Raw genomic sequence first — 27,312 nt, 5'->3', positions numbered from 1 at the left:
TGCGTGGAATTCGCACAGTAAATCAGACCACCTCCATCTTTGTGCAGACAGATAGCGGTGGTCACATTAAAACTGCGTATGCGTTCCTCCTGTACAAAGATGGCGGCGGTCAGTGAATCATTCGGCTGATCCAGGCGGCGGTGTGTTCACGATGGTGTTCCACTGGTGGTACCGCGCAAGAGGCTGCCTACGGCGTATACAGTGTGTGTGTGGTGTGTACAGCATATACAGTGTGTTTGTGTGCGTGTGGGGCGTACAGCATATACAGTGTGTGTGTGTGTGTGTGGTGCAAAGGTGTTCCGCTGGTGGTACCGCGCAAGTGGCTGGTGCCACCAGCAGTGTCCATATTGAGACACCCATCACTTGGGTGTCCCAATATGGAGGTCGGGGGAACTTCCGTCGCTTGGAATTTTGGGATCCAGACACATCTGGACAAAACAGGATGTGAAGACATTACAAGGTAAGTATATATTAAGATATATTTATACAAGTATACCATGATGGAGCCAGGATAAGGGACATATTTACTAAGATGGGAGACATGCACTAGGATGAGCACAGGATGTGCAATATATATACCAGGAAGGAGCCCAAGTTACCTTTTTACCTCCAGTCACAGTCGTCGGCTGTTGAGACTACTACTCCCATCAGCCTACGCCTGCTGTTACTGATAACAGCGAGTGGAGGCGGCAGCTAATGGGAGTATTCATCGGCCTGCACTATAAATAATAAAAAAAAAACAGCATGGGTTCCCCTCTATTTTTGATAATCAGCCAGGCAAAACTGACAGCTGTGGGCTGCAATTCTCAGCTGCCAACTTTAACAAGGCTGGTTATCAATAATAGACGGGTCCCAAGCCATTTTTTAAAAAGTATTTAAATCAATAATTTAAAAAAAAAAAACGGCATGGGTTCCCCCATTTTTAACAACCAGCAAAGCTAAAGCAGACAGTTGGGGCTGGTAGTCTCAGGCTGGTAAGGGGCCATGGATATTGACCCCCCAGCCTAAAAATAACAGCCCGCAGCCGCCCCAGAAAAGGCACATCTATTAGATGTGCCAATTCTGGCGCTTTGACTAGCTCTCCCCACTTGCCCTATAGCGGAGGCAAGTGGGGTCATATTTGTGAGGTTGATGTCACCTTTGAATTGTCAGGTGACATCAAGCCCATGGCTTAGTAATGGATAGGCGTCAATAAAATGCCTATCCATTACTAATCATATAGTTATATTGTAAATAACCCTTGCACCAAAGTTCACTGTGAGAAATATGAACTGCGGTGAACTGACTGAGCTCAGTGCTGCACCGTGAGACTTTTTCTCATGGTGCTAGCGGTGAGCTCATTGAGGTCACCGCAGTTCATTGGCCCGGCTGGGAACGCAGATTCCGTGACTCTCTGACTAATTATTACTCTTAATGCCGATCAGAAGCATTGTTTGCCGCACGGTCATACACATTACAGCATGGCAAACACTGGTTGTTTGGGCCCACCATTCAAGTGAATGGGGTAGGCATTCTGACCCAGCATCCAGGCGTTCTCCCATCACTAGATGTAACAGATTTGTGATCATGAGTAATATCTATTCTCTGAAACTATTCCAAAAACAATTAAATAAGTCCAATGCTTTTTAATGTAAAAAAGTAATACACAATACAGTATTTTGTGCTCTTCATATGTCTCATACACATAGCAAGTAATTCAAAGAATAATTTTGTAATGTGTGTCACTACTAATGTGACCAATACATTTATACTATAACCAAATTGTCATCTTCTCGAATAGCATCCCCTAACAAATGATGACATCTGCTGAGGCTTTGTAAGTTTGGCTCGTGCCCATAATACATTGCTGTAGCGTATTAATATCCTTATGAATCACAAGGAAAAGAAATGCTGAAATGTCAGGACACAGGTGGAAAGGACTCGCTGAGAGCCCCAAACATTTAGAGAATCAGAGTGAGATGTCACCAAAACAAGAAAGAGTAGAACGAAGAGAAAATAAAGGTATGGCAGCTGTAATAGAGAAAATCAAATTATCTCATTGTTGTCTTTTGTCTGAACTATCCCAGTGTGCCAAAGTAAAAAATATAACTAGAGCTAAGGGCTGTTTACTGTCTAGTGTACAGATCTGCTGATCTCTACAAAGGTTTTCTCAGCTCCTAGAAGTGCTGTATTTAAGGCAAAAAACCTCCACGGTTCATCGTGCTAAGATATTTTACTCCACCATAAGCTTGTGCAGTGGGGCCCCATAGACCTCTACAAAGTCCCTGTTATGTCCTTAAACAACTTGAAGGTAATATGCCTTAATAGATGCAACTCTGTAGTTTGCTCTAAGCCCCTCAGTTAGTAGGGCATCATTAGCAGGATCTCCAACAAACAAAAACGTTTCTTTACAATGATGTTCCAGCAGGGTAGCCAGTGAGAGCTCTACTCCTACATTTTGGCAAGAACAAGGGAGCCGTTTGCTTCTTTCTGCTCTATCTTCAATGCCATATGATGGTCACGCTATCACACCTTGAGGCTGCAGACTGCCTCAACTGCCCAGTCAATATAAAAAGCCTACACGTCCTTGTTAAAATGCCTGTTTTTTTCATGTAAAAAATCATTCAGAATAACTTTTTTTACACTGCAAATGTCACTCATAATCTATACTAATCCATTGAGAATACAAATGAAATAATTTTGAAGGGGAAAATAAAAATAACCTAAAATAATGTGGTTGCATAAGTGTGCACATATTGTTATTATTGGGAATGTGTTTGAGTACAGAATTAACCAGTCACATTTTAGTAGTACACAAGTGCCATCATTTAGGAGAAGGGTACAAAAAATTTCCAAGCTATTAGATATACCATGGAGCATTGTGAGGATGGACATCAAAAAGTGGCTTAAATTTGTCAGAACAGTGACATTACCAAGAACTGGACATCCCTCAAAAAGTAATGAAAAGACAAGATCCAGGAGGCTGCAGACAGGCCTACAGCAACATTAAAGGAGCTGCAGGAATTTGACAAGCACTGCTTGTGTACTGTGTGTGACAACATTCTCCATTATTCTTTATATGGTTGGCCTCTTGTATTTGAGTAGCAAGAGGGAAGCCTTTTTTCTTTTTTTTTTACAAAGAAAAACATCCAAGCCTGGCTATGTTTTGCCAAATCTTACATAAAGTATGCCAAAAATATTTGTGAAAATGTGTTATAGTCTGATGATACAAAGGTTGAACTTGTTGATGTTTGGCGCAAAACCAGCACTGCTTATCACCAAAAGAACACCATACACACAGTGAAGCATGGTAGAGGCAGAATTATGCTTTGGGGCTGTATTTTAGAATCAGGAACTGGGGCTTTAGTCAAGCTGGAAGGAATTATCAACAGTTTCAACTATCAGTCAATTCACCTCTCAGCACGACACCAACCATAAGCATACCTCTGAGTCAACAAAAGAATGGCTTTGCCAGAAGAAGATCAAAGTTTTGGAATGGCCCAGTCAGAGCCCAGAACTGACTTCAACTAAAAATCTGTGGGTTGTCCTGAAGGAAGCTGTACAAAGGAGATGCCCTCCCAATCTCAGAGTTGGAGCACTACTGCAAGGAACAGAGGGAAAAGAGTGCCAATTATAGAAGTGCCATGCTGAATAGACTTCTACCCAAAAAGACTGAATGTTATTATAATTTCAACGGGTACTTCAATAAATTACTGGTTTAAAGAGTAATTATCATTTTAAATTTTATTTCATACATTAATAGTAAATAAATTTACTAAATTTTCATAAATTCTCAGTTCCTGGGTCAAATTCGTATTCAGTGAAGACAGATTGTTCCATTACTGAGATAGGAGTTGCTACTGATAGGCGTAGCAGATTCCTCTGATTAGATATATTACAATGTTTCTTATTTTAATGTGTACTATTAATTTATGTAATGAAAATGACAGTTACACTTTAAGGGTGCCATATTTATGGAATCACATTATTTTAGTTCTTTTTTCCCCCCACCCAAAAAGATTTCAGCTTGTTTCTCAATGGAGCTGTACAGATAATGGGTAACATTAAAGGTGGAACAAATTCTGAAATGACTCTGCTTTGCATGATTTTTTTACATGACAAAAACCTGGCGTTTTAATAGGGGTGTGTAGACTTTTTATCCGCTGTAGGTCAAGCAAACTTTGGGAGTCACCAACTGTATTGGACACTTAAGAAAGGTACTACTTTACATGCAGAAATTTATATTGGGCTCTTAAGACACTTACATTTTATATTATGCATTTTAGTGCTATTTTTCTTTGTAGTAATTTAAGGAGCACAATTTATACTTCATTGATTTATTTGTAGTACTATATACAGTATATGGGACCATTTACTGTGGGGCATTTTATGAAGAACACAGAACACTATGTTTATGGCACTGTGTACTATTAACCACTGTCTAAAAAAAGGTTTACTGTGGAGTAGTTTGGGGGCAATTGTTACATGTTGAAAAGCATTGTATATACTCCTATTTTAGGGGGCAGTGCCTCTATATCACTACTTTTGGGGACAATATCTGAATTATACTTATTTCGGCCAGTACTAATTTTTTTTTTACATCTATGTCTCATCAGCATTGTACTCATTTGTCTAGTCTGCATCTTGATATTAAATACTTCCTTTGTAATAACACTGGTATTCCATTTCTTTTTCTAATTCTGTAACAGTGTGTTGGCATTAACCAGTCAATGATTAGTTGTATGGTTGTGTTATTTAGACAAGTTATGGTGCTATTATTCAGTTATTGTAGGATGGTATTGTTTTCTCTTTCAGTCACCAGGTTGTGATGTTATTTAGCCATAGTAACATGTTCTTATGTAGTCATCGTATAGTGGTGTTATTCAGTCATGGTAAAACAGTGTTATTCAGTTACAGCATGGCGGTGTTATTAATAATATGGTGGTGTTATTCAGTCATGATAAGGTGCTATTATTCTGCCAATACTATAGTGGCAGGATGCTTCACCACTTACTATGGTGGGACGCAGATGACATCAAGAGGTGCAATGACATCACTTTATTGCGTTGCCTGCATGCGTACTGGTAAATAGAGCAATGTACTGCAGGATGGGATGTGTGTAGGGGACACTGCGGAGTGATGTACTGGAGGATGGGGCTGAGTATAGGTGACTGAAAACAGTGATATATTGCAGCTTAGAGCTGTATACAAGGGGTTAAGAGTAGTGATATACTGCAAGTTGGGTCTATATAGAGAGGGGCTGAAAGGAGTGATGTACTGTAGGAGGGGGCTGCACATAGATGAGAAGAGTAATATACTCCAAATTGGGGCAGTATATACGGGGGCTGAGAGGAGTGATACATTGCATTATGGAGCTGAATATGGGAGGAGCTAAGAAGCAACATACTCCAGGATGGGTTTGTTTATAGGGGACTGACAGGAGTGAAATGGGCTGAAACGATTGATATACTGCAGGATGAGGTCATATACAGGGGATGAGAAGAATTATATACTGCAGGAATTGACTTTATCTAGGGTCGCTGAAAGCAGTGATGTACTGCAGGATGGGGCTGTACACAGAGGGGCTGAAAGAAGCATTGTACTGTAGGGTGGGTCTGTATACAGTGGGAGGGGATAAAGGAGTGATGTACTCCAGGATGGGGCTCTACATAGTGGGGCTGAGAGGAGTGATGTATTGCAGATGGGCACTGTATGCATCGGGGCTGAGAGAACGGCAGGGGGTGGATCACAAGAGGGGAATGCTTTTTTGTTGAGCAAAAAGATTCACAGGACCCTGCTCCTGCAGCCACATCAGTATGCAATGTCCTCAGGACCAGAGCCCTATGAATCTCATCTTTCCTGCTGACATCTCTAGTTCCTCTTTGAATCAGTAGCTCCGGTTTGATGTCGCACACACAGCGTGACCCAGGCATGACATTGCGCCAGGCCAACTAATCAAAAGAATAGCTGAGGATGGTGGTGGTAGGAGGATTTCTGCAGGGGTCTGGCCCAGAGGCCGGAGAACTACTGAAGTGGCCACTGGAACAAGGGTCATGCTAATCCTTTTGTCCAACTCTAGAGAATGATGTCTCTTTACATTGCAATGCATGCTGATGGGCTTAAGGGAGGGGAATGATAATATTAACATGGGACTGTAGGTTGGTGGATGATGAAAGATAGTAAGTTATATTATTTACATGGATCTTTATAATGGAAGGGGCTGGAAAGAAGGGAGTGATGTTATTTACAAGGGACTGTATGTTGGAGAGTGAGACATCTAAAAGGGGGATAGATGTCTTTGTATATTGGTTTGTATGTCAGAAGGGTCTGAAGGAAGCGGAGTAATTTATATGGAACTGAATGTTGGAAGGGACTGAAAGGTAGGAAGTGATGTTATTTATATGTGACTTATGTTTGAGAGGGCTGAAAGGTTGAGGGTGATACAGTGTGTATTTTGATGAGACTGCGGGGGGGGGGGGGGCTGAAGATAGAGGGTTAAATCTGTGGGGACTGTAGGTTCGAGGAAGCTAAAGTGAGGGGATTGATGTTTTGCGCTCGGGACTGTGTTAAAAGAAACTGAAGTGGGGAGTGAAGTTATTTACATGGAACTGCTTTGAAGGGGGCTGAAGGAAGAGGGGGAGATATTCTGCAGAATGGGACAGAATGATAGGTATGAATTTATGGCCATAGGGCTCTTAGCAATGAAGTGTTTCTTTTTTCTGACTTTTCCTTCTAGTGATATTGGCAATATTCCGATCCTCTTTTTTCCATATGATCGCTATTCAGACTAGCTGTCTCATGCAGCATCTTTTGTGTGAACTGAAAGTCACTTTCTAAACGTAATCCTATGGTATCCTTAATGTGGGACCCATAGGATTGCATTGAGAAGATCAATTTTTGGTCTACACACAGGAGATGCTGTGTAAGGCCCCGTTCACACGGTCAGTATTTGGTCAGTATTTTACATCAGTATTTGTAAGCCAAAACCAAAATGTAGAAGCGGTGACGTGTTTCTATTTCTTTCCACTCCTGATTTTGCCTTACAAATACTGATGTAAAATACTGACCGAATACTGAACGTGTAAACGTGGCCTAAATCAGTTACTCTGAAATGTGGATACAGAAGAGGACCAGAATTGTACTGATATCAGAAGAAGACAGTGATCGATACGTATATGAACACATACACTGTGTGCATCATGCAAATTGCTAAGGAACTAAGAGATCCACATTTTTTTAAACTAATGCAAAACAACGATTGACCATTTTGGTTTGGTCAGTCATTTTGTGCGGATAGGGAAACTTTAACCATTTCACTCTATATCTTCATACTACTGACTACGTTGCACCTACAAAGGCAGACCAGATTTTAAAGGGGTTTTTCACTTTAATTAAACTCCAAACACGTTTATATATCTATGCACATGCAACCAAGCAACATGCTGGTGGTAGTGTGGCCCAAGCTCAAATATTGCCATGGGTTCCCTAGGACTATGCTTACTCCCCTGATGTTCCATCTAAGCTGCACAGCTTCTAAACTTGCACAGTTTAGTCTTGCGCCTTACTCATTGAATTGAGCATGCCATGCATCATTCTGTCTTTGTAACAGGATACCGCGGTATAGCCTAATAATCAAGAGTAAAGAGGAATAGTGTACATTTTGGAATTACATTTTAACACTAAATTTTGATTTCCTCCAATGTCAGGCTGGGTCAGTTCTAGCAGAGAAGCAGGTCTGGGCAGGCAGTATAGGCCTGTGTACGCTCAAAGGCTGAATTTTTAGTCCCAGTCCGGGCTCTTTCAGTCATGTTATTAGGTCTTGGTATTGTGGTATTATTTGGTTACTGCATGGTGTCATTATTCAATAACAGTATGATACTCTTATATTATCATAGTATAGTGGTATTATTCAGTCACAGTGTGGTGGTGTTATCTAGCTATGGTATGGAGGTATTATTCAGTCATGGTATGGTGGTGTTATCTAGGTATGGTATGGTGGTATTCAGTCACAGTATGGTGGTGTTATCTAGGTATGGTATGGTGGTATTATTCAGTCACAGTATGGTGATGTTATCTAGATATGGTATGGTGGTATTCGGTCATAGTATGGTGGTGTTATCTAGATATGGCATGGTGGTATTATTCAGTCATAGTATGGTGTTATCTAGATATGGCATGGTGGTATTATTCAGTCACAGTATGGTGGTGTTATCTAGGTATGGTATGGTGGTATTATTCAGTCACAGTATGGTGGTGTTATCTACATATGGCATGGTGGTATTATTCAGTCATAGTATGGTGGTGTTATCTAGATATGGCATGGAGGAATTATTCAGTCCAGTCATGGTATGGTGGTGTTATCTAGATATGGTATGGTGCTATTATTCAGTCACAGTATGGTGATGTTATCTAGATATGGTATGGTGGTATTCAGTCATAGTATGGCGGTGTTATCTAGATATGGCATGGTGGTATTATTCAGTCATGATATTGTGGCGTTATATAGATATGGTATGGTGGTATTCAGTTACTGCATGGTGGTGTAATGGTCGCATTTTGTTATTGTACCGTAGTATTATTTATGAAGATATATTTAGTCACTATACTGTTACTGATTGTACCATTCAAGAATGTTTACTGTATTTTTACGATAGCACAACTGATGATCAACTTTATGATTTTTTTTGCTGTTAATATTTTACTTCATGAAAACATGGCAATTGTCATCAGGCCACCCAAAAATTAGGACATAATAATAATTGGCTAATGCAAAAGTGCCTTTAATGGGGACTTTTTGGCCTCGGTCCTGAGAGTAGTGTGTGTTGTACAGCTTGAATTCAAAAAGGCATGAAAGACAGATGAGGAAAGAAGAAAACATGATTTAAAAGATGATAGGGAAATGAAGGAGCATATATTATAAAGTCACTCGACTTTTCCTATATATCTTTTGTCTGCTGAAGTATCCTCTTTGAATGCAATAGGCCTAATATATGTTAGTACTGCCAATTGGACTGCTATGACTGTTGCATTTTTGTCTTTGCCTCCTTCTAACGCTGGCGATATGCCCAGCTACTGAAACAGAACCAATTGCGCATGGACTTGGGTACAAACACAGTCACCGTCAGCTGCCAGACACAGCTGCCTCCCTTCATCACTGTCATTTCATCTCATGACTTCACGTTCTGTGCAGATGACTGCTAAGCTTATACTGTTGTGTAGTAAATATGTGGTGAGGCAACCCTATGGTGTGGCCATACCTAGTGACCGGCCTCCAGACCCACCTCCTAAAGGTTAGAGTCTCAGATTGCACATTTCCCAATCTGAAACTTTAGATCACTGGAACAATCTAATCATGTGAGTAAATAGTAAATACCATTAGGTAATGATTCCAATTATGCACCCGGGGAGACATGATGAATGTGGAAAATACTCATAGGGCAAAACAGGAAAACACTGCGAAAGGAGGTGACATGGTGTGGATTACAGTAGAAAACCCTAGTTTAGATATCAATCTAGTGAATGATATGACCAGTAGCGTTAAGGCAACTGTGCTGTTAGTCACTTCGCCTATCGTCTGATGGTAATGACACTTAAAGGGAATCTAGCAATAGGTTTTTGTTACCTCATCTGGAAGTAGTAAAATGAAGGAATGAAGGAAAAGAGAACCTGCTTCCAATGATGTATCATTTAGTTTCCTGGTGCAGCAGTTGTGACACAGATTTTAGCTGTCCCTGCCAACACCATTGAATCACAGCTCTCTATGTACATAGTCGAATGACAGTGAGCTTCGTATCAGAGGAGGGGGTGTTGTCAGACTAGAGTGCACGTGTATGGAAATCTTTATTGATGATTATATCAAAGAAATTTTATCATCATAAGAATACATAAAAAAGTAAAAGGAAAAAAAGGGGATTAAAGTGACACCTTAGTGCCATATCCAATAAATGGCTGGTGTAGTCAAAAGGGCATAATTATACCACACGCCTGTAAATATGCACATACAGTACGTAAAATAAGTGGCAAAAAGTCAGTAAAACAATTGCACAGATACCAATGGTAACAACCAAAGTGCCTCATATAGCAATATAAAGTGACACGTGCATAGTGCATATAGGCCTCCAAATGGAAACAAATTATATAATTATATAAAGAAATATCAAACTATTTGGATGGCCAATAAAAACCAAGGCAACTTAATCAAATCAAATTATGGTATAGTTGCAAAACCATAGATTTGATGCAAATGGATGTAATTAATGTGGGAAATATAGGACCACCCTGAATAAGGACGTGGAAGACAAGACCCCAACGTGCGTTTCGCCGATATGCTTCCCCCCGCTCTCTTCACTGGTACCTGCTGAAAGAGCTTCCCTCCCTACCTTATATTTTGTAAAAAAAATAAAAAATACATATATATATATATATATATATATATATATATATATATATATAATATTATATTACAAGCTGTTTATACTGATTTTTATGGTTTTATGGACGTCACCTGGGGTATGCTGTTTCGAGTTCTGGTTTTACATACTAAAGAGTCTTTTGGTTAAATAAGCCTTAAATAAAGCTGTGGCTGACTCCGCCAATCAAAGTTAAATATGTTTCAGTGTTTTTTCTACATCATCTTGGGGAGGTATAAATTTTTATTGGGCTCATGGCCTTTTGGGTATCAATAGTCTCCTGGTGACAAAACATTTGTTGCATTGAAACAACAGCACACAAGCTCATAAGTGACACGTTCCTGAAATCTGTGTCAGCCCCTACCTCATGTTGTCCTCAGATTACATATCAAAAACCTGCTCACGGATTACTTTATAGGAAATGTCCACTTTTACAAACCATTGTTTTCATTTCTCCTTCACATCAGAGATATAGGAAATGTCCACTTTTACAAACCATTGTTTTCATTTCTCCTTCACATCAGAGATGAATAATTAAGCAAAACCGCCTACAGCTCCATGACCACAGACTATAAACAATGGGTGCAGTCTAATCCTGCAGTCATATGCTCTTCTGTTTGTCTGCTGTTTCTTGTTTGTAATTTTACCATGATGTAGACTACAAAGGCCTTTGTGCGTAATCTATAACCATCGAGTTACATAGGTATGCAGGAGAATTGCGCATACAAAACAATAGATTAATTTTAAGAAAGTTTAATTGCCAAGTTAGGGTACTCCTTTTATTTTTGCTGTATTACATCCTCTTACGTTGTGTTTGTGGCTAGGCCCAGAGTCCTCTAGCGTGGACTTTATTAGGGGGGGTCCTATATAAATCTAAATATACATAATAAAGTGCCCACATATAAACTGCTATTACTCAAAGAAGGTAGGTCACAAAACATATAAGAACACTAAGAACATCATTTCACAATTCTCTTAATATGTTAATGTCAAAGAGAAAAAAAATAAAACAAAAAAAAAATACATGCACAGTTTGCAGAATGGCTTGTGGATTACTCTAGAGGTGGAAAAATATGTTGCGACCCATAAACCCGGCTTTGAATTAAGACAAGCAGCACAAATACATTAGATCCCAATCTTAAATATATGGCGTTCATTAAAATATAGTTTTTTCAAAATTCAATTTTTATTGAAATGTTAAATAATTTTCAATCACAAAAATACAACAAAAAGAAAAGAATAGCTAGGACAATATCAGCATCAATACATCATAGAATATAAGTATAACGTCCAATAAAACATCAAATTATAGGAAGAAAAAAGAGGGAAGGGAACATTTTAGGCCATCAGTAATATCATTATGAAGTTACTGAAATCCAATGGAAACCATATATAGCGTAGCCAGACTCGAACCAACGCAGAGAAAAAATCCAGACAGAGAAGAAACACATCAGAGAAATGGGTTCAAGTACAGTTTTTTAATATGCCTTGAATATTATTTTTTATTATTTTATATATTATTCTTTTATAGCGCCATTATGTTCTGCAGCGCTTTACAGACATCATCATACTGTCCCAATTTGGGGCTCACAATCTAAATTTCCTATTAATATGTCTTTGGAGTGAATATCAGTTTATCACAGTTTTCAAGATCTCTGCTTGCTGTCATGTAATCAAAATCTTTCTGGCTCTAACAATCTGTCTTGGTGTTATGATGTGCACACAGGTACAGGAATGATTAGCGCTATGGGACAGTATAACAGGACTGTGTCTTATGTGTCTGTGAAATAACAACCAATGGTCAATTTGGCACCACTATAATACAAGAGAAGTGCAACATATGTGTGTAGAGAAACCTTAGGAACAGATCAATTGCAGGACAAGCACAAAAGAAGCTGTGCACAGCCATTAAATCATATTAGTTGCAATAAATACATTATTATACACGCATTGCCAAAAAAAGTAAAATAAATACGGTAATTAAAACCATACAATAAAATCAATCAGAAAGAACCTACAAGGATTTATACAAGCCCAACAGCTAGTCAAGAAAACCCTGATACAGGGCATGGGATGTTTCCTCCCTCTTAAAAAAAAAAAAAGCAATCCATAATAATTATATGCACACAGAAAATAATGTGCTCCAACAATTAATAATATGAGTAAATACTCTAACACATGGTGAGAATTCCTCAAAAGCAATAAAGTAAATGTGACATCCTGAAAATAACATTACAAAGCTAAGACCAGTATCCCACGTAAGAAATCTTAATGGGTGGGAGTGGGATGGTCCCATGAGGTAGGGGGACACTATACTGAATATATACAGTGGGGAAAAAAAGTACGGTATTTAATCAGCCCCCAATTGTGCAAGTTCTCCCACTTAAAAAGATGAGAGGCCTGTACTTGCCATCATAGGTAGACCACAACTATGAGAGTCAAGATGAGAAAACAAATCCAGAAAATCACCTTGTCTGATTTGGCAAGATTTATTTTGCAAATTATGGTGGAAAATAAGTATTTGGTCACCTAAAAACATGCAAGATTTCTGGCTCTCACAGACCTGTAACTTCTTCTTTAAGTGGCTCTTCTGTCCTCCACTCATTACCTGTAGTAATGGCACCTGCTTGAACTTGTTATCAGTATAAAAGACACCTCTTAAAGAAGAAGTTACAAGTCTGTGAGAGCCAGAAATCTTGCATGTTTTTAGGTGACCAAATACTTATTTTCCACCATAATTTGCAAAATAAATCTTGCCAAATCAGACAAGGTGATTTTCTGGATTTGTTTTTTTCAATTTTGACTCTCATAGTTGTGGTCTACCTATGATGTCAATTACAGGCCTCTCTCATCTTTTTAAGTGGGAGAACTTGCACAATTTGTGGCTGACTAAGTACTCTTTTTTCCCCACTGTATGTGTATATATATATATATATATATATATATATATATATATATATATATATATCTACTATATAATTGTCTAAGGGTCACTTCCTTCTGTCCTTCTGTCTGTAACGGTTATTCGTTCGCTGATTGGTCTCGCCAGCTGCCTGTCATGGCTGCCGCGACCAATCGGCGACGCGCACAGTCCGGAAGAAAATGGCCGCTCCTTACTCCCCGCACTCACTCCTGCCATGACGTCACGGTCATGTGACCGCGACGTCATCACAGGCCCTGCGCGCCTGCGCGAGCAGGCTGGGACCGGAAGCTGCCGCCTGTACCTCGCACAGGCGACAGAACTACAAGTATGGTGAGTATGTTAGAACTACAAGGGGCCCTCAGATCGGAAGGTGAGTATGTTTATTTTTTATTTTTTAACCTGTGACATACGTGGCTGGGCAATATACTATGTGGCTGGGCAATATACTACGTGGCTCTGTGCTGTATACTACATCGCTGTGCAATATACTGAGTGGCTCTGTGCTGTATGCTACGTCACTGGGCAATATACTACGTGGCTGGGCAATATACTACGTGACTGGCCAATATACTACGTCACTGGGCAATATGCTACATGGCTGGGCTATATACTACGTCGCTGGGCAATATACTACATCACTGGGCAATATACTACGTGGCTGGGCAATATACTACGTCGCTGGGCTATATACTACGCCGCTGGGCAATATACTACATGGCTGGGCAATATACTACGTCGCTGGGCAATATACTACGTCACTGGGCAATATACTACGTGGCTGGGCAATATACTACGTGGCTGGGCAATATACTACATGGCTGGACAATATAGTACATCGTTGGGCAATATACTACATCACTGGGCAATATACTACGTGGCTCTGTGCTGTATACTATGTCACTGGGCAATATACTACGTGGTTGGGCAATATACTACATGGCTGGGCAATATACTACGTGGCTGGGCAATATACTACGTAGCTGGGCAATATACTACGTCACTGGGCAATATACTACGTGGCTCTGTGCTGTATACTACGTCACTGGGCAATATACCTCACTGGGCAATATACTACGTCACTGGGCAATATACTACGTGGCTGGGCAATATACTACGTGGCTGGGCAATATACTACATGGCTGGGCAATATACTATGTGGCTGGGCAATATACTACGTGGCTTGGCAATATACTACGTCGCTGGGCAATATACTACATCACTGGGCAATATACTACATGGCTGGGCAATATACTATGTCGCTGGGCAATATACTACGTCACTGGGCAATATACTACGTGGCTGGGCAATATACTATGTCGCTGGGCTATATACTACGTCGCTGGGCAATATACTACATGGCTGGGCAATATACTACGTCGCTGGGCAATATACTACGTCACTGGGCAATATACGTGGCTGGGCAATGTAGTACGTCGCTGGGCAATATACTACGTCACTGGGCAATATACTACGTGGCTCTGTGCTCTATACTACGTCACTGGGCAATATACTACGTCACTGGGCAATATACTACGTGGCTGGGAAATATACTACGAGGCTGGGCAATATACTACGTGGCTGGCCAATATACTATGTGGCTGGCCAATATACTACGTGGCTGGCCAATATACTACGTGGCTGGGCAATATACTACGTGGCTGGGCAATATACTACATGGCTGGGCAATATAGTACGTCGCTGGGCAATATACTACGTCACTGGGCAATATACTACGTGGCTGGGAAATATACTACGTGGCTGGGAAATATACTACTTGGCTGGCCAATATACTACGTGGCTGGCCAATATACTACGTGGCTGGCCAATATACTACATGGCTGGGCAATATACTACGTGGCTGGGCAATATACTACGTAGCTGGGCAATATACTACGTCACTGGGCAATATACTACGTGGCTCTGTGCTGTATACTACGTGACTGGGCAATATACTACGTCACTTGGCAATATACTACGTGGCTGGGCAATATACTACGTGGCTGGGCAATATACAACGTGGCTGGCCAATATACTACGTGGCTGGCCAATATACTACATGTCTGGGCAATATACTACGTGGCTGGGCAATATACTATGTAGCTGGGCAATATACTACGTCACTGGGCAATATACTACATGTCTGACCAATATATTACGTGGACTGTGCAATATACTACGTGGACATGCATATTCTAGAATACCCGATGCGTTAGAATCGGGCCACCATCTAGTATATATATAAATATATATATATATATATATATATATATATAGCATACAAGAATCAGTACCATAAACTCCCACATGCTGGTGTTGGCAGGGGGAAGGGAGGTCATCAGTCACATATGAAGCTGCTCCGATGTCTCCTTCAGATTCATGTTACAGGCAGCCAATATGGGGTGAGAGGTAGTACAGCAGAGCTGAGCTTTTTCTTATTGCAAACATATCTGCCGCTCTTCTCTCATGGTGCTGTTGACTAGGCTGCATTGCCCTTCCTTACACATTGGCTGCCAGGGAGATGGAAGTTGAATAAGTGTTAGGCTAAGTTCACATTAGCGTTTGGGGCTTTGCGGACGGCTGCGTACTACCTCCGTTAAGCTCCGCCTACTTCTGCATGCGTCCTGCATACCTATCTTTAACATTGGTACACGCAGGACATGCGGATGCGTCCTTTTGACGCTCCCAATGTCCGCACAAAACGCAACTTGTTGCGTTCCCATGCGGTCGGTGGGTGTGTCAAAACAACACATCTGCGTACATCTGCATGTCCTGCGTACCCAATGTTAAAGATAGGTACACAGAATGCATGCAAAAATAGGCGGAGCTTAAAGGAGGAAGTATGCAGCCGTCCGCAAAGCCCCCGAACGCTAATGTGAACTTAGCCTTAGTTATAATCACAAACAGCTCGGTAGTGAGATCAGACTGTCAGTTATTACATGTCTCGCACTGGTAACACCTCCTTCATTTAAAATCAGGACTGAAGGCAGATTCTCAGCGAGATCTGTTTCTGGCTCATAGATCTTAACAGCTCATTTACATATTAAAAAATGTGGATTTCTCTGGAATAAGACATCGGGCCACACATGTCAATGCATCATCACCCACATCCCCAAATAGATGGCTTAGGAGGGTTGATCCTTCATACAAATTGCCTTTAAAGAGTAATAGTCATTTTAGTTTTTTTAAATCAATAGTTTATGCAAAAGTAAGAAAGTTTCTAATTCATTTTATGAGTGAAATCCACTTCTTTCATTTCCTTGACTGGACTTTCCCTCTCAAAATTCTAATTTCAAAGGTTAAGTCTGTCATCAGTGAATAATAACGTTCCCATTACTAAGACAGGAGAAGACAGTTGGTGCTCATAGAGCTTTATGGAGAACTGTAGCTGTCGTTTCCAGAGAACTTTCAGCAGAGTCTATCTGTCTATCTCTAACTCTTCCTTCCACCTCCCCCTCCCCATTTAAAAGTACCAACTTTCATCTCTGATCTCAGTAAAGTGATAATCTGTCATCACTGAATACAGATTTTACCTTTGACAATGAAAGATCAGTCTGGGATGTGAAAGGAAGGAGATTTATTTGATAAGATATGCTTCAAAGATGCTTATTTTCATGTGTACTGATGATTTATGAAATAAAAATTAAAACTTTGCTTACACTTTAAAGGGAACCTGTCACCCCCAAAATCAAAGGTGAGCTAAGCCCGCCGGCATCAGGGGCTTATCTACAGCATTCTGTAATGCTGTAGATAAGCCCTCGATGTATCCTGAAAGATGAGAAAAAGAGGTTATTATACTCACCCAGGGGCGGTCCTGGTACGATGGGTGACGCGGTCCAGTCCGGCGTATCCTATCTTCTTACGATGACGTCCTCTTCTGGTCTTCACGCAGCGGCTCCGGCATACTTTGTCTGCCCTGTTGAGGGCAGAGCAAAGTACTGCAGTGCGCAGGCGCCGGGCCTCTCTGACCTTTCCCGGCGCCTGCGCACTGCAGTGCTTTGCTCTGCCCTCAACAGGGCAAAGTATGCCGGAGCCGCTGCATTAAGACAAGAAGAGGACGTCATCGTAAGAAGATGGGAGGCCCCGGACCGCGACGCCCATCGTACCAGGACCGCCCCTGGGTGAGTATAATCTAACCTCATTTTCTCATCTTTCAGGATACATCGGGGGCTTATCTACAGCATTACAGAAAGCTGTAGATAAGCCCCTGATGCTGGTGGGCTTAGCTCAGCTTCGATTTTGGGGGTGACAGGTTCCCTATAAGGAGCTGATATAGATAATATATTAAAAATTGTCGAATTGGATGCAGTATGTCAAAAATAAAAACTTGTGGCAACTTTGTACTGGGAAATTCAATGTGATAACAAAATCTCCATATTTCTGGCACATTTCTCTCCCGATAAGAAGATTAGTACATGAAGTGAATAAATCCTGTCAATATCGGGAAGGTTATGAAATCATGTTTGTTTTGTCAACGTGGAGTTTTCCAGTGTACTGAAGATTACGTTAAATCTCTTCATTTCCCAAGGACATGTTCTAGGTACATACAAGTCATAAACTGTTAGTCATCAGATCTATTTGTTCATTCTCACATGATGCTACTGTTCTTCGGGTGAAAAAGGGCTATGGGCAGTGACCTGACAATCATTTATAAGACATAAAACTATAGAGCAGGTATGATTGTCAGGAAAATCATCTCATGTTTCTTCTTTTAAGTGGCAAAGGTTTCTAAGTCTCATGAATAGATGTTACTATTTGGAGAAGTGGCTTTAATGGAGGTATTGTGGCTGCAATGAGAGCTATTGGGGCTGCCATGGTGGCATTATGACCAGTATGCGGCATTATGGTTATCATGGCAGTAATTGTGGCTGCCATTGGGCACATCGGCTGTGATGTAGGGAAATCTGTGGCTCCCAAGAGTTGTCAAGAGGCACATTATTACCGAGAGAAGTCTTCATACTGGTCTGGGCAACATGGAGAAGATAATCAGAGAACTGTGAGACATTTATTTATCTGTTGCTGATTTGTCATCTGACTATAGGTAAAGCTTGGGACAGTGCTGTCAATGGAGCAAATGAGGTAGCCACATGCAACATGAGTGCGCGGAACAGTGCACAGAGCCGCCTGAGCATGCCAAAGGTGCACCAGGTTGGCGTATACAATTCATTTTCCAGAGAACCCGATTTGTAAAAGCTAGAATATTTATAGGAGCTATATCCCCTACAAGGCAATATGCTTACTTAAAATTGTCAGTTTGGGCTGTCAGATTCCTTATAACTAGCTAAAATGGAAACATGCAAATCACTTTATTTAAGAAATATGAAGTCTTAACCCGCATAAAGTCTTCAAATTGACTACCACTAGAGGTCTCACTTCCTGCAAATTTTTGGTGCGCTGCTTGTTGTTATGACAAATGTGTCCCTAGCAACAGACGAATTACAGGAAATGGGTGTGGGTCTTTATTAGCCAAATCCCATGGCATTCCTTCCTCTCTGTCAAGTAGCATACAGGCAGAGAGGTAGCAAACCCAAGACTCAAGTGGACAGAACGTAGGTGCGCTGCGGATAAGGGGCTCAGAGTAATTAATGGACTGTCCCATAAACAACATTTATCACCTATGTGTAGGATAGATGATAAATGTAGGCTGCTGAAATCCCCGCAGATCCTAAGAACTGAGTAAAAAGAGCCTTACTACATGCATAACGAGCTCTTAGTCTCAGTGATGGGACCTTCCATCTATCGGACATATATGACATATCCTAGTAATATGCCACAAATGTTCCAGCTGAGAAGACCACATATGGTTAAGTCACATATGGGGACAAATTACTTTTCTTCTTAAATGTCTGGTGGTGAATAACCATTGGGAATCCTGCCATTACTCATCAGTATAGGCCGCATTTACCAACAGCCATTACACCATGTCCTCAGCCTGGCATACCATCCAGACTTTACACATGTGCGCCATAGTGTGAATGCCAAACTCCTAGGACAGGCATGGTGTAAAGCAGAGTACATTAACACAGTCAACGTAACAGATAAATCAGATTCACCGACGAGCCATATGTGTAACCAACCTGCGGTTTAGGTTTTGTGACTTTACAAATGCTTTTCTACAAACATAATGAGAAGTTACTTCAACTATTATGATGCAAGATAAAGCAATGGTTAATTATGAAAGAAATTGGAAAAATATAATAATTCTAAAAAAATCTCAAAGCAAAAAATACAAAACAGAATTGTCCATAAAAAACAGATGATGATATTCACTTTTAAAATAACAGTTAACAGTTAACATCTGATTGGCTGGCATGGGTAACACCCAGGGCCGGACTGGCCATCGGGCACTTCTGGCAAATGCCAGAAGGGCCGGTGCCAGTAGTGGGCCGCTCGATCCGCCTCCCCCCGCCCCCGCCGTCGCATTCAACTATACCGGCGTATAGACGCCGGTACAGTTGAATTCAATGATGGAGGAGAGCGTCTACAGACGCTCCTCTCCCATCATTCCCCGCTCTGCCTCTGACACTGCGGGTGCGCGATGACGTCATATCATCGCGCACCTGCTGTGTCCCGGGCAGACTGCACGCTGCTGAGACAGAGACAGGAGCAGGAAGGCGGAAGCAACGCTGGCAAGAGGAGAGGTGAGGAGAGTTTTTTTTTTTTTCTGGACTGTGGGGCCATTCTCGGAGGAGGTGAGGGGAGGGGGTGGAGGAAGAGAAGAGATGTGGGCTGTGCTCTGTGCTGTATACTACTGTGCTGTATATAGTTCTCTGTGGGCTGTGCTCTGTGCTGTATACCACTGTGGGCTGTATATAGTTCTCTGTGGGCTGTGCTCTGTGCTGTATACTACTGTGCTGTATATAGTTCTCTGTGGGCTGTGCTCTGTGCTGTATACCACTGTGGGCTGTATATAGTTCTCTGTGGGCTGTGCTCTGTGCTGTATACTACTGTGCTGTATATAGTTCTCTGTGGGCTGTGCTCTGTGCTGTATACCACTGTGGGCTGTATATAGTTCTCTGTGGGCTGTGCTCTGTGCTGTATACCACTGTGGGCTGTATATAGTTCTCTGTGGGCTGTGCTCTGTGCTGTATACCACTGTGGGCTGTATATAGTTCTCTGTGGGCTGTGCTCTGTGCTGTATACCACTGTGGGCTGTATATAGTTCTCTGTGGGCTGTGCTCTGTGCTGTATACTACTGTGGGCTGTATATAGTTCTCTGTGGGCTGTGGGCTGTGCTCTGTGCTGTATACTACTGTGGGCTGTATATAGTTCTCTGGGCTGTGCTCTGTGCTGTATACTACTGTGGGCTGTATATAGTTCTCTGGGCTGTGCTCTGTGCTGTATACCACTGTGGGCTGTATATAGTTCTCTGTGGGCTGTGCTCTGTGCTGTATACTACTGTGGGCTGTATATAGTTCTCTGTGGGCTGTGTTCTGTGCTGTATACTACTGTGTGCTATGTGCTATATATAGTACACTGTGGGCTGTGCTGTATGTAGTACTCTCTGGGCTGTGCTATATATAGTACTCTGTGGGCTGTGCTGTATATAGTACTCTGTGGGCTGTGCTGTATATAGTACTCTGTGGGCTGTGCTGTATATATTACTCTGTGGGCTGTGCTGTATATATTACTCTGTGGGCTGTGCTGTATATATTACTCTGTGGGCTGTGCTGTATATATTACTCTGTGGGCTGTGCTTTATATATTACTCTGTGGGCTGTGCTGTATATATTACTCTGTGGGCTGTGCTGTATATATTACTTTGTGGGCTGTGCTGTATATATTACTTTGTGGGCTGTGCTGTATATATTACTTTGTGGGCTGTGCTGTATATATTACTCTGTGGGCTGTGCTGTATACTACTGTGTGGACTGTGCTGTATACTTCTACGTGGGCTGTGCTGTATACTACTGTGTGGTCTGTGCTGTATACTACTGTGTCGTCTGTGCTGAATACTGCTCTGTGGGCTGTGTTATCTACTACACAGGCTGTGCTATAGTATGCAGGCTGTGCTGTATACTATGCGGTTTGTGCTATATAATATGCGGGCTTTGCTATATACTATGGGGAGTATATTATATTCTATACTATGGGGGGCTGCATTATATTCTATGGGGGGCTACATTATATATTATGGGGAGGTGGGCTGTATTATATTCTATGGGGGTTACATACTCTGGGGTGGCTGCATTATACTCTGGGGTGGCTGCATTATACTCTGTGGTTGGTGTATTATACTCTGGGGTGGCTGCATTATACTATATGTGGGCTGCATGATACTGTATCGAGGACTATGGGGAATACGTTATACTATATGAAGAACTATGGGGTGCATTATACTATGGGAAGTGAATTGTACTACATGGATGACTGTGGCGGTGCATTATACTATATGGAGCACTATGAGGAGTGTATTATACTATGTTGAGGACTGAGCAGTGTATTTTAATATATGGAGGACTATAGGGAGTGTATTATACTATATGGAGGACTATGGAGCACATTATAATATATGGAGGACTATGGGGTGTATTTTACTAAACAAGTAAAATGCTGCATATTCAGATTGTTTTTGCTGGAACAAAAAGCCTTGTTGTCAGCAGCACATTGCCAGTGTAAACTGTAGATGTGCTGCTGAAAACATGATACTGTATGGTGATCTGTTAGTGATCTATTAGTGATCGTTCTGTCCCATCATTATTCCTCAGCTGGTGGAAAGAGGCCGGGAAACAAGCGTTGAACAACTTCCGTATTGTCGATCAAACTCATTGAGCGGCCTGAACTCAGCGCACGTAAATACAACAGAAAGGCTTCTGTGTGATGTGGAATATGTTAGCTTTTGGGGCCCCATTTTAAACTTTGCCTAGGGCCCCACTTTGCCTAAAACCGGCCCTGCCTACAAGTGTACAAAGATATTATGCAGTCACCATGTGACAAGTGGGCCTGTGTAACTTCAAATGCCAGGGCTGAATTTTAGTCCCAGTCCGGCCCTGGTAACACCCCTGCTTAAATCATTTGTATTAGGTTTTATAAGAGTTGTAAAGTGATATTATTCCAAAATTGCATAAAAATATGTACTAATAACATAGAAAAAGATCATGGCCACCCTCTTTGTCAGTACTCAGGAGTACATAGCCCCAGTCTAAGGCTGCCGTCACACTAGCAGTATTTGGTCAGTATTTTACATCAGTATTTGTAAGCCAAAACCAGGAGTGGGTGATAAATACAGAAGTGATGCATATGTTTCTATTATACTTTTCCTCTAATTGTTCCACTCCTGGTTTTGGCTTACAAATACTGATGTAATATGGGTGGTTTCACACTTGCGTTTTTGTAAGCTGCGTTTTAGCGCTAAAAAACGCAAAAAAAGCATGCGTTTTTTTCCTATACTTAACATTTTTTCGCATGCGTTTTGACGCGTTTTCGGCAACGCATGCGTTTTTTGACGCGTGCGTTCATTTGCAGAAATGCAACCTGTAGTAATTTCTAGCAGCGTTTTTTCGCGGCAAAAAATGCATTGATGTCTATGTAAACGCATGCGTTTTTAAGCACATGCGTTTGTTTGCGTTAAAAACGCATGCGTTTTTATAGAAAAAAAACAGAAAACACACTGAAAAGTCACCCACCACCATCAAGGTGATAAAGGGATCCAAACCCTAACCCTAACCCTACCCCTAACCTCACCCCTAAGGGCTGTCCCACACGTCCAGATAATTCCGGTACCGGAATAAATCGGTACCGGAGTTATCCGTGTCCGTGTGCCTGGGAACTCACGGAGGCCATACCTGCGGCACACGTGTGCCGCCCGTATGGCGAGTGGGTACCACACGGAGCGTGTGGTACCCACTCTGCATGGTGCTGAAGCTGCGATTCATATCCTCTCTGCAGTAACGTTTGCTGCAGAGAAAATATGAAGAATAGTGTTAAAAATAAAGATTTAGGTGTCCGCCGCCCCCCCACCCCCTGTGCGCCCCCCCGCTGGTCAGAAAATACTTACCCGGGTCCCCCGTCGGCTGTCGCTCCTTCTTGGTCTTGCCGCGGCTTCTCCTGCATGCGGTCACAAGGGCCCGATCATTTACAGTCATGAATATGTGGCTCCACCTCCATAGGGGCGGAGCCGACTATTCATGATTGTAATTGATCGGCCCCACGTGACCGCATACAGTAGGAGGCGCGGCCAGACCAGGAAGGAGCGACAGCCGACGGGGGACCCGGATAAGTATTTTCTGACCAGCGGGGGGGCGCACAGGGGGTGGGGGGGCGGCGGACACCTAAATCTTTATTTTTAACACTATTCTTCATATTTTCTCTATAGCAAACGCTGCTACAGGGAAGATATGAATACCGGCTTCAGCACCATGTGGGGGGGACAGCGCTTACTGTAGCGCTGTCTCCGGCACGCACACGGACCCCAGACGGAGAATGTCCGTGTGAGGTCCGTGTTTTACGCGGACCCATTGACTCTATTGGGTCCGTGTAAAACGTGCGCTCCCACGAACACTGACATGTCTCCGTGTTTGGCACACGGAGACACGGTCCGCAAAAAATCAATGACATCTGAACAGATGCATTGATTTTTATGGGTCTACGTGTGTCAGTGGCTCCGGTACGTGAGGAAACTGTCACCTCACGTACCGGAGCCACTGACGTGTGAAACCGGCCTTACCGTTTAATGAACATTTTCTGACAGTCATAGTGCCACGTATTTCAGTGCCACGTATTTCAGTGCCACGTATTTCAGTGCCACGTACTATAAATACTATAACTACGTGGTTATACGTGGCACTGAAATATCGTGGCACGTAAATATGTGGCACTTAAATGAGTGGCACTGAAATACGTGGCACTGAAATATCGTGGCATTTACGTGAAATATGTGGCATTTATATACGTGGCACTTAAATACGTGGCACTTTTATACGTGGCACTTTTATACATGGCACTTAAATACATGGCACTTAAATACGTGGCACTTATATACGTGGCCACTGAAATATTGTGGCACTTATATACGTATATACGTATATAAACGTATTTCAGTGCCACGTATTTCAGTGCCACGTATTTCAGTGCCACGTATTTCAGGTTAGGGTTAGGGTTAGGGGTAGGGTTAGGGGTAAGATTTTTTTGTTTTTTCTTGTTTTCTTGTGTTTTTCTATAAAAACGCATGCGTCTAAAAAACGCATGCGTTTTACCGCGTTTACATGCGTTTTTTCACACATGCGTTTTAAAAAAAAACGCATGCAGATAAAAACGCAAGTGTGAAACCAGCCTAAAATACTGACCCAATACTGCTAGTGTGAACGAGGCCTATGCCTGCAGCTTATCATACAGACAGAGAATGCCAATAACCAGCATGACCTAATACGTTGGTTAAACATTCTTCAGAGATATGATACATAGATTATAAAGCAGGATGTACACAGTGCTTTATTTACAACCTTGGTGACACTGAGAAACATTACTTAACTACTTGTTATCATTGTAAATTGTGTATGCACTTTCACTCCATGATGGAATCTGCAGAAACTATGCTTGCTTTTTTTGTATCATAAAATTATAAATATCACAGACACAAAACTCTGCCAGCATTTTTTAGAGATCTAAATTTTTTATAGGCCCATGCTGTATTTTTGCATGCCTCATATTGGAATAATAGAAATATAATTTGCATTCCTTATTAAAGTAGTTTTTCAGTTCTAGAAAAATCCTTCCCTCTGTCTCTACACTTTATTTGTTTGTTTGTAAAACTGCGCTTTACTCACCCTCACTTGGTCCATATTGAGTCTCCATAGCTGCTCCCATTGTCTGTGCTTGTTTGCAATGCTGACATCTAGTTGACAGCACTGCAGCCAATCAATGATCTCAGCAGCTCTAAGCAACTCATGCCACCAACGTGGGAAGAACCACTGAGCTCAGTTATTGGCTGCAGTTGGTGCCTATGTCGCTCTATGATTTAATTTGTACTTAATTACGGTATTTGCTTACTTTGAAATATGGTCTATTCCAAGACTGAAACTACTAGCATGGCAGGCCGCTGCTGTAACTGTGAGATGAAAGCTGCACTGATAAATATGAGACATTTACTGTCTATAGAACTAAATAGTACTCTTCTTTACAGGCATATTGTGCTAGTTCATAGCTATACATCTCTATATACAGGTGCATTTCTATACATCTGTATATTAGTGGTAAAAAAAAAGTCAAAAGATTTTTCACAAAAAATTATAACAAATAGTTAAAACCAATTACAATAATTATTTTTTCTAATATGGTTTTTAAAAATAAACACCACAAATCAGTAAAAAATATGCTGTTACATCCCTGCAATTGTAACAACATGTACAAAACAGTGAACACATTATTTATGGTGATCAGTAAATGGCGTAAATGAATTGTCTGATTGTTTGCTTTTTTTTGCTCATTAAATCCATAAAGTGTTAACATTAATGTAACTCTGGCAACATGGCACTTGAAAAGCTTGTATCAGCAGAAAAAGATTATATAAAAATAAAACAGATTTGGCTGCTACAACTATTAATAACTGAACAAAAAATATTGTCTGCCCATTTGAACAAGAGCATTATAAAAATGTCACTGAGCATATGTATGTTATTTATGCCCGTGTGCATGTACAGTATGTACTATACACTGTATACTTATGCATATGTGCGTGTAGTATATACTACCAAGTGCACATATTATTATATTGTTTCTAAGGAACGGTAGGGCCCAAACACAAATCCTGCCCATCACTTTCAGTGTCCACCCCTGGTTTGTATCTTCTCCCTGTGTTTGGGTGGGTTTCCTCCGGGTACTCCGGAGACATACTGATAGGGAATTTCCATTGTGAGCCCCAGTGGGGACAGCGATGATAAAGTCTGTAAGGCGGTGTGGAATTAATGGCAATATATAAGTGAAGCGTAATGAATAATATATAGACAGAGTAAGGCATTATTACAAGACAGGTGATAGATAACACCTAGTCATGGTTTAGGACACAGTCAGTAAGAAGAGAATACCTCTCATCTAGATCAAAGTCTTCACTGTCAGGCATTTGTGCCTTGTTCTCCGAGGCGTCTGTGCCAGTCAGTATAATCCAGGTATAGAAGAGTCTCCTTGCAGGTAACCTTCACCAGGGCTGCCCAGGTCGTGCAGGCACAGTGACAGCGTGTTTACAAACCTCCGGCCTGTCGCTGGTCTTGAATGAAGCTGTGTGTGAGCGTGCAGTCATTGGCTGGTATAAATATGCCTGTGAACACACCCGGCTCTCATGAGCTGCCTGCTGGCATCTCATCCTCTGTTGGGGCCAGGCTACACCCTTGCTATATTTCTATTGTGACATCTTCTGCTTCAAGACATACCAGCTTATTAATCCAGTGTCAAAGCCTTAATTACTTGTTGACTCTGTCACTTGCCAATAAAGCACAATATAAACTCAGACGATAATGAGTAGAAAGAATTTACAAGCAGGATTTCTGTGAATGTTTCCCAGTTCCCGAGCATTTCTCGCAGTCCGAGACAGTGAAAAAACTGGGCAGGCTTCAGGCATCTGGACAATATATTGTATGGGAAAGAATACAAAGTATCAATATAACGCTCTAGGAAAAGGAGAGAAAGATTTTTGCTTTTTCAAGAAAACCCTTGTCACCATGGACCTATGTCTATACATTGCTGTTCAACGAAGAAGAGATAATGAAGAAGCAAAGGGTTAATGTGGCTTTTCTATCCTAATATTATGACTGGTATACATATTGTGTGTCCGGTTAGTATAGGCTCTAGAGTCTGTCTCTAAGGCCTTGCTCCACTTGTGTGTAAAATCGGCAATGTGAGACGTAATCGTACTGTACTCTCAGCAGCGTTATTCCGAGAGGCAGCGCTCATCTGCGAGCGTTTCATCAGCTGTAATGCGGCAGGATGGCCACGTATATCGACGAGTCAATGGGTGCCAGAAAAAAATCTAATGGCACACAGACCATACATATGCCGTCCGATTTTGACGCA

The 27,312-nt window shown here is 41.5% G+C and overlaps 1 protein-coding gene across 2 annotated transcripts in view; it reads right to left on the bottom strand.

Annotated features, from left to right (window-relative positions):
- The window catches only part of RETREG1 (reticulophagy regulator 1), a 130,253-nt gene that overhangs the window by 37,162 nt on the left and 65,779 nt on the right, over positions 1 to 27,312 (bottom strand). Inside the window, exon 1 of one of the 2 annotated variants that reach the window (XM_077269700.1) lies at positions 26,331 to 26,526. The exons of the other annotated variant lie outside the window; for it this stretch is intronic. Within the exon in view, the coding sequence (XP_077125815.1) occupies positions 26,331 to 26,365 (35 nt within the window). The 5' untranslated portion in view covers positions 26,366 to 26,526. Of the gene's footprint in view, positions 1 to 26,330; positions 26,527 to 27,312 lie in introns of those variants that run through there. 2 annotated transcript variants of the gene reach the window in all.

This window comes from Ranitomeya variabilis, chromosome 6 (assembly GCF_051348905.1).
Source record: "Ranitomeya variabilis isolate aRanVar5 chromosome 6, aRanVar5.hap1, whole genome shotgun sequence".
NCBI classification, from domain to species: domain Eukaryota; kingdom Metazoa; phylum Chordata; class Amphibia; order Anura; family Dendrobatidae; genus Ranitomeya; species Ranitomeya variabilis.
The sequence above is the reverse complement of the archived record's forward strand: the minus strand, read 5'-3'. Positions and strand labels throughout refer to the sequence as shown.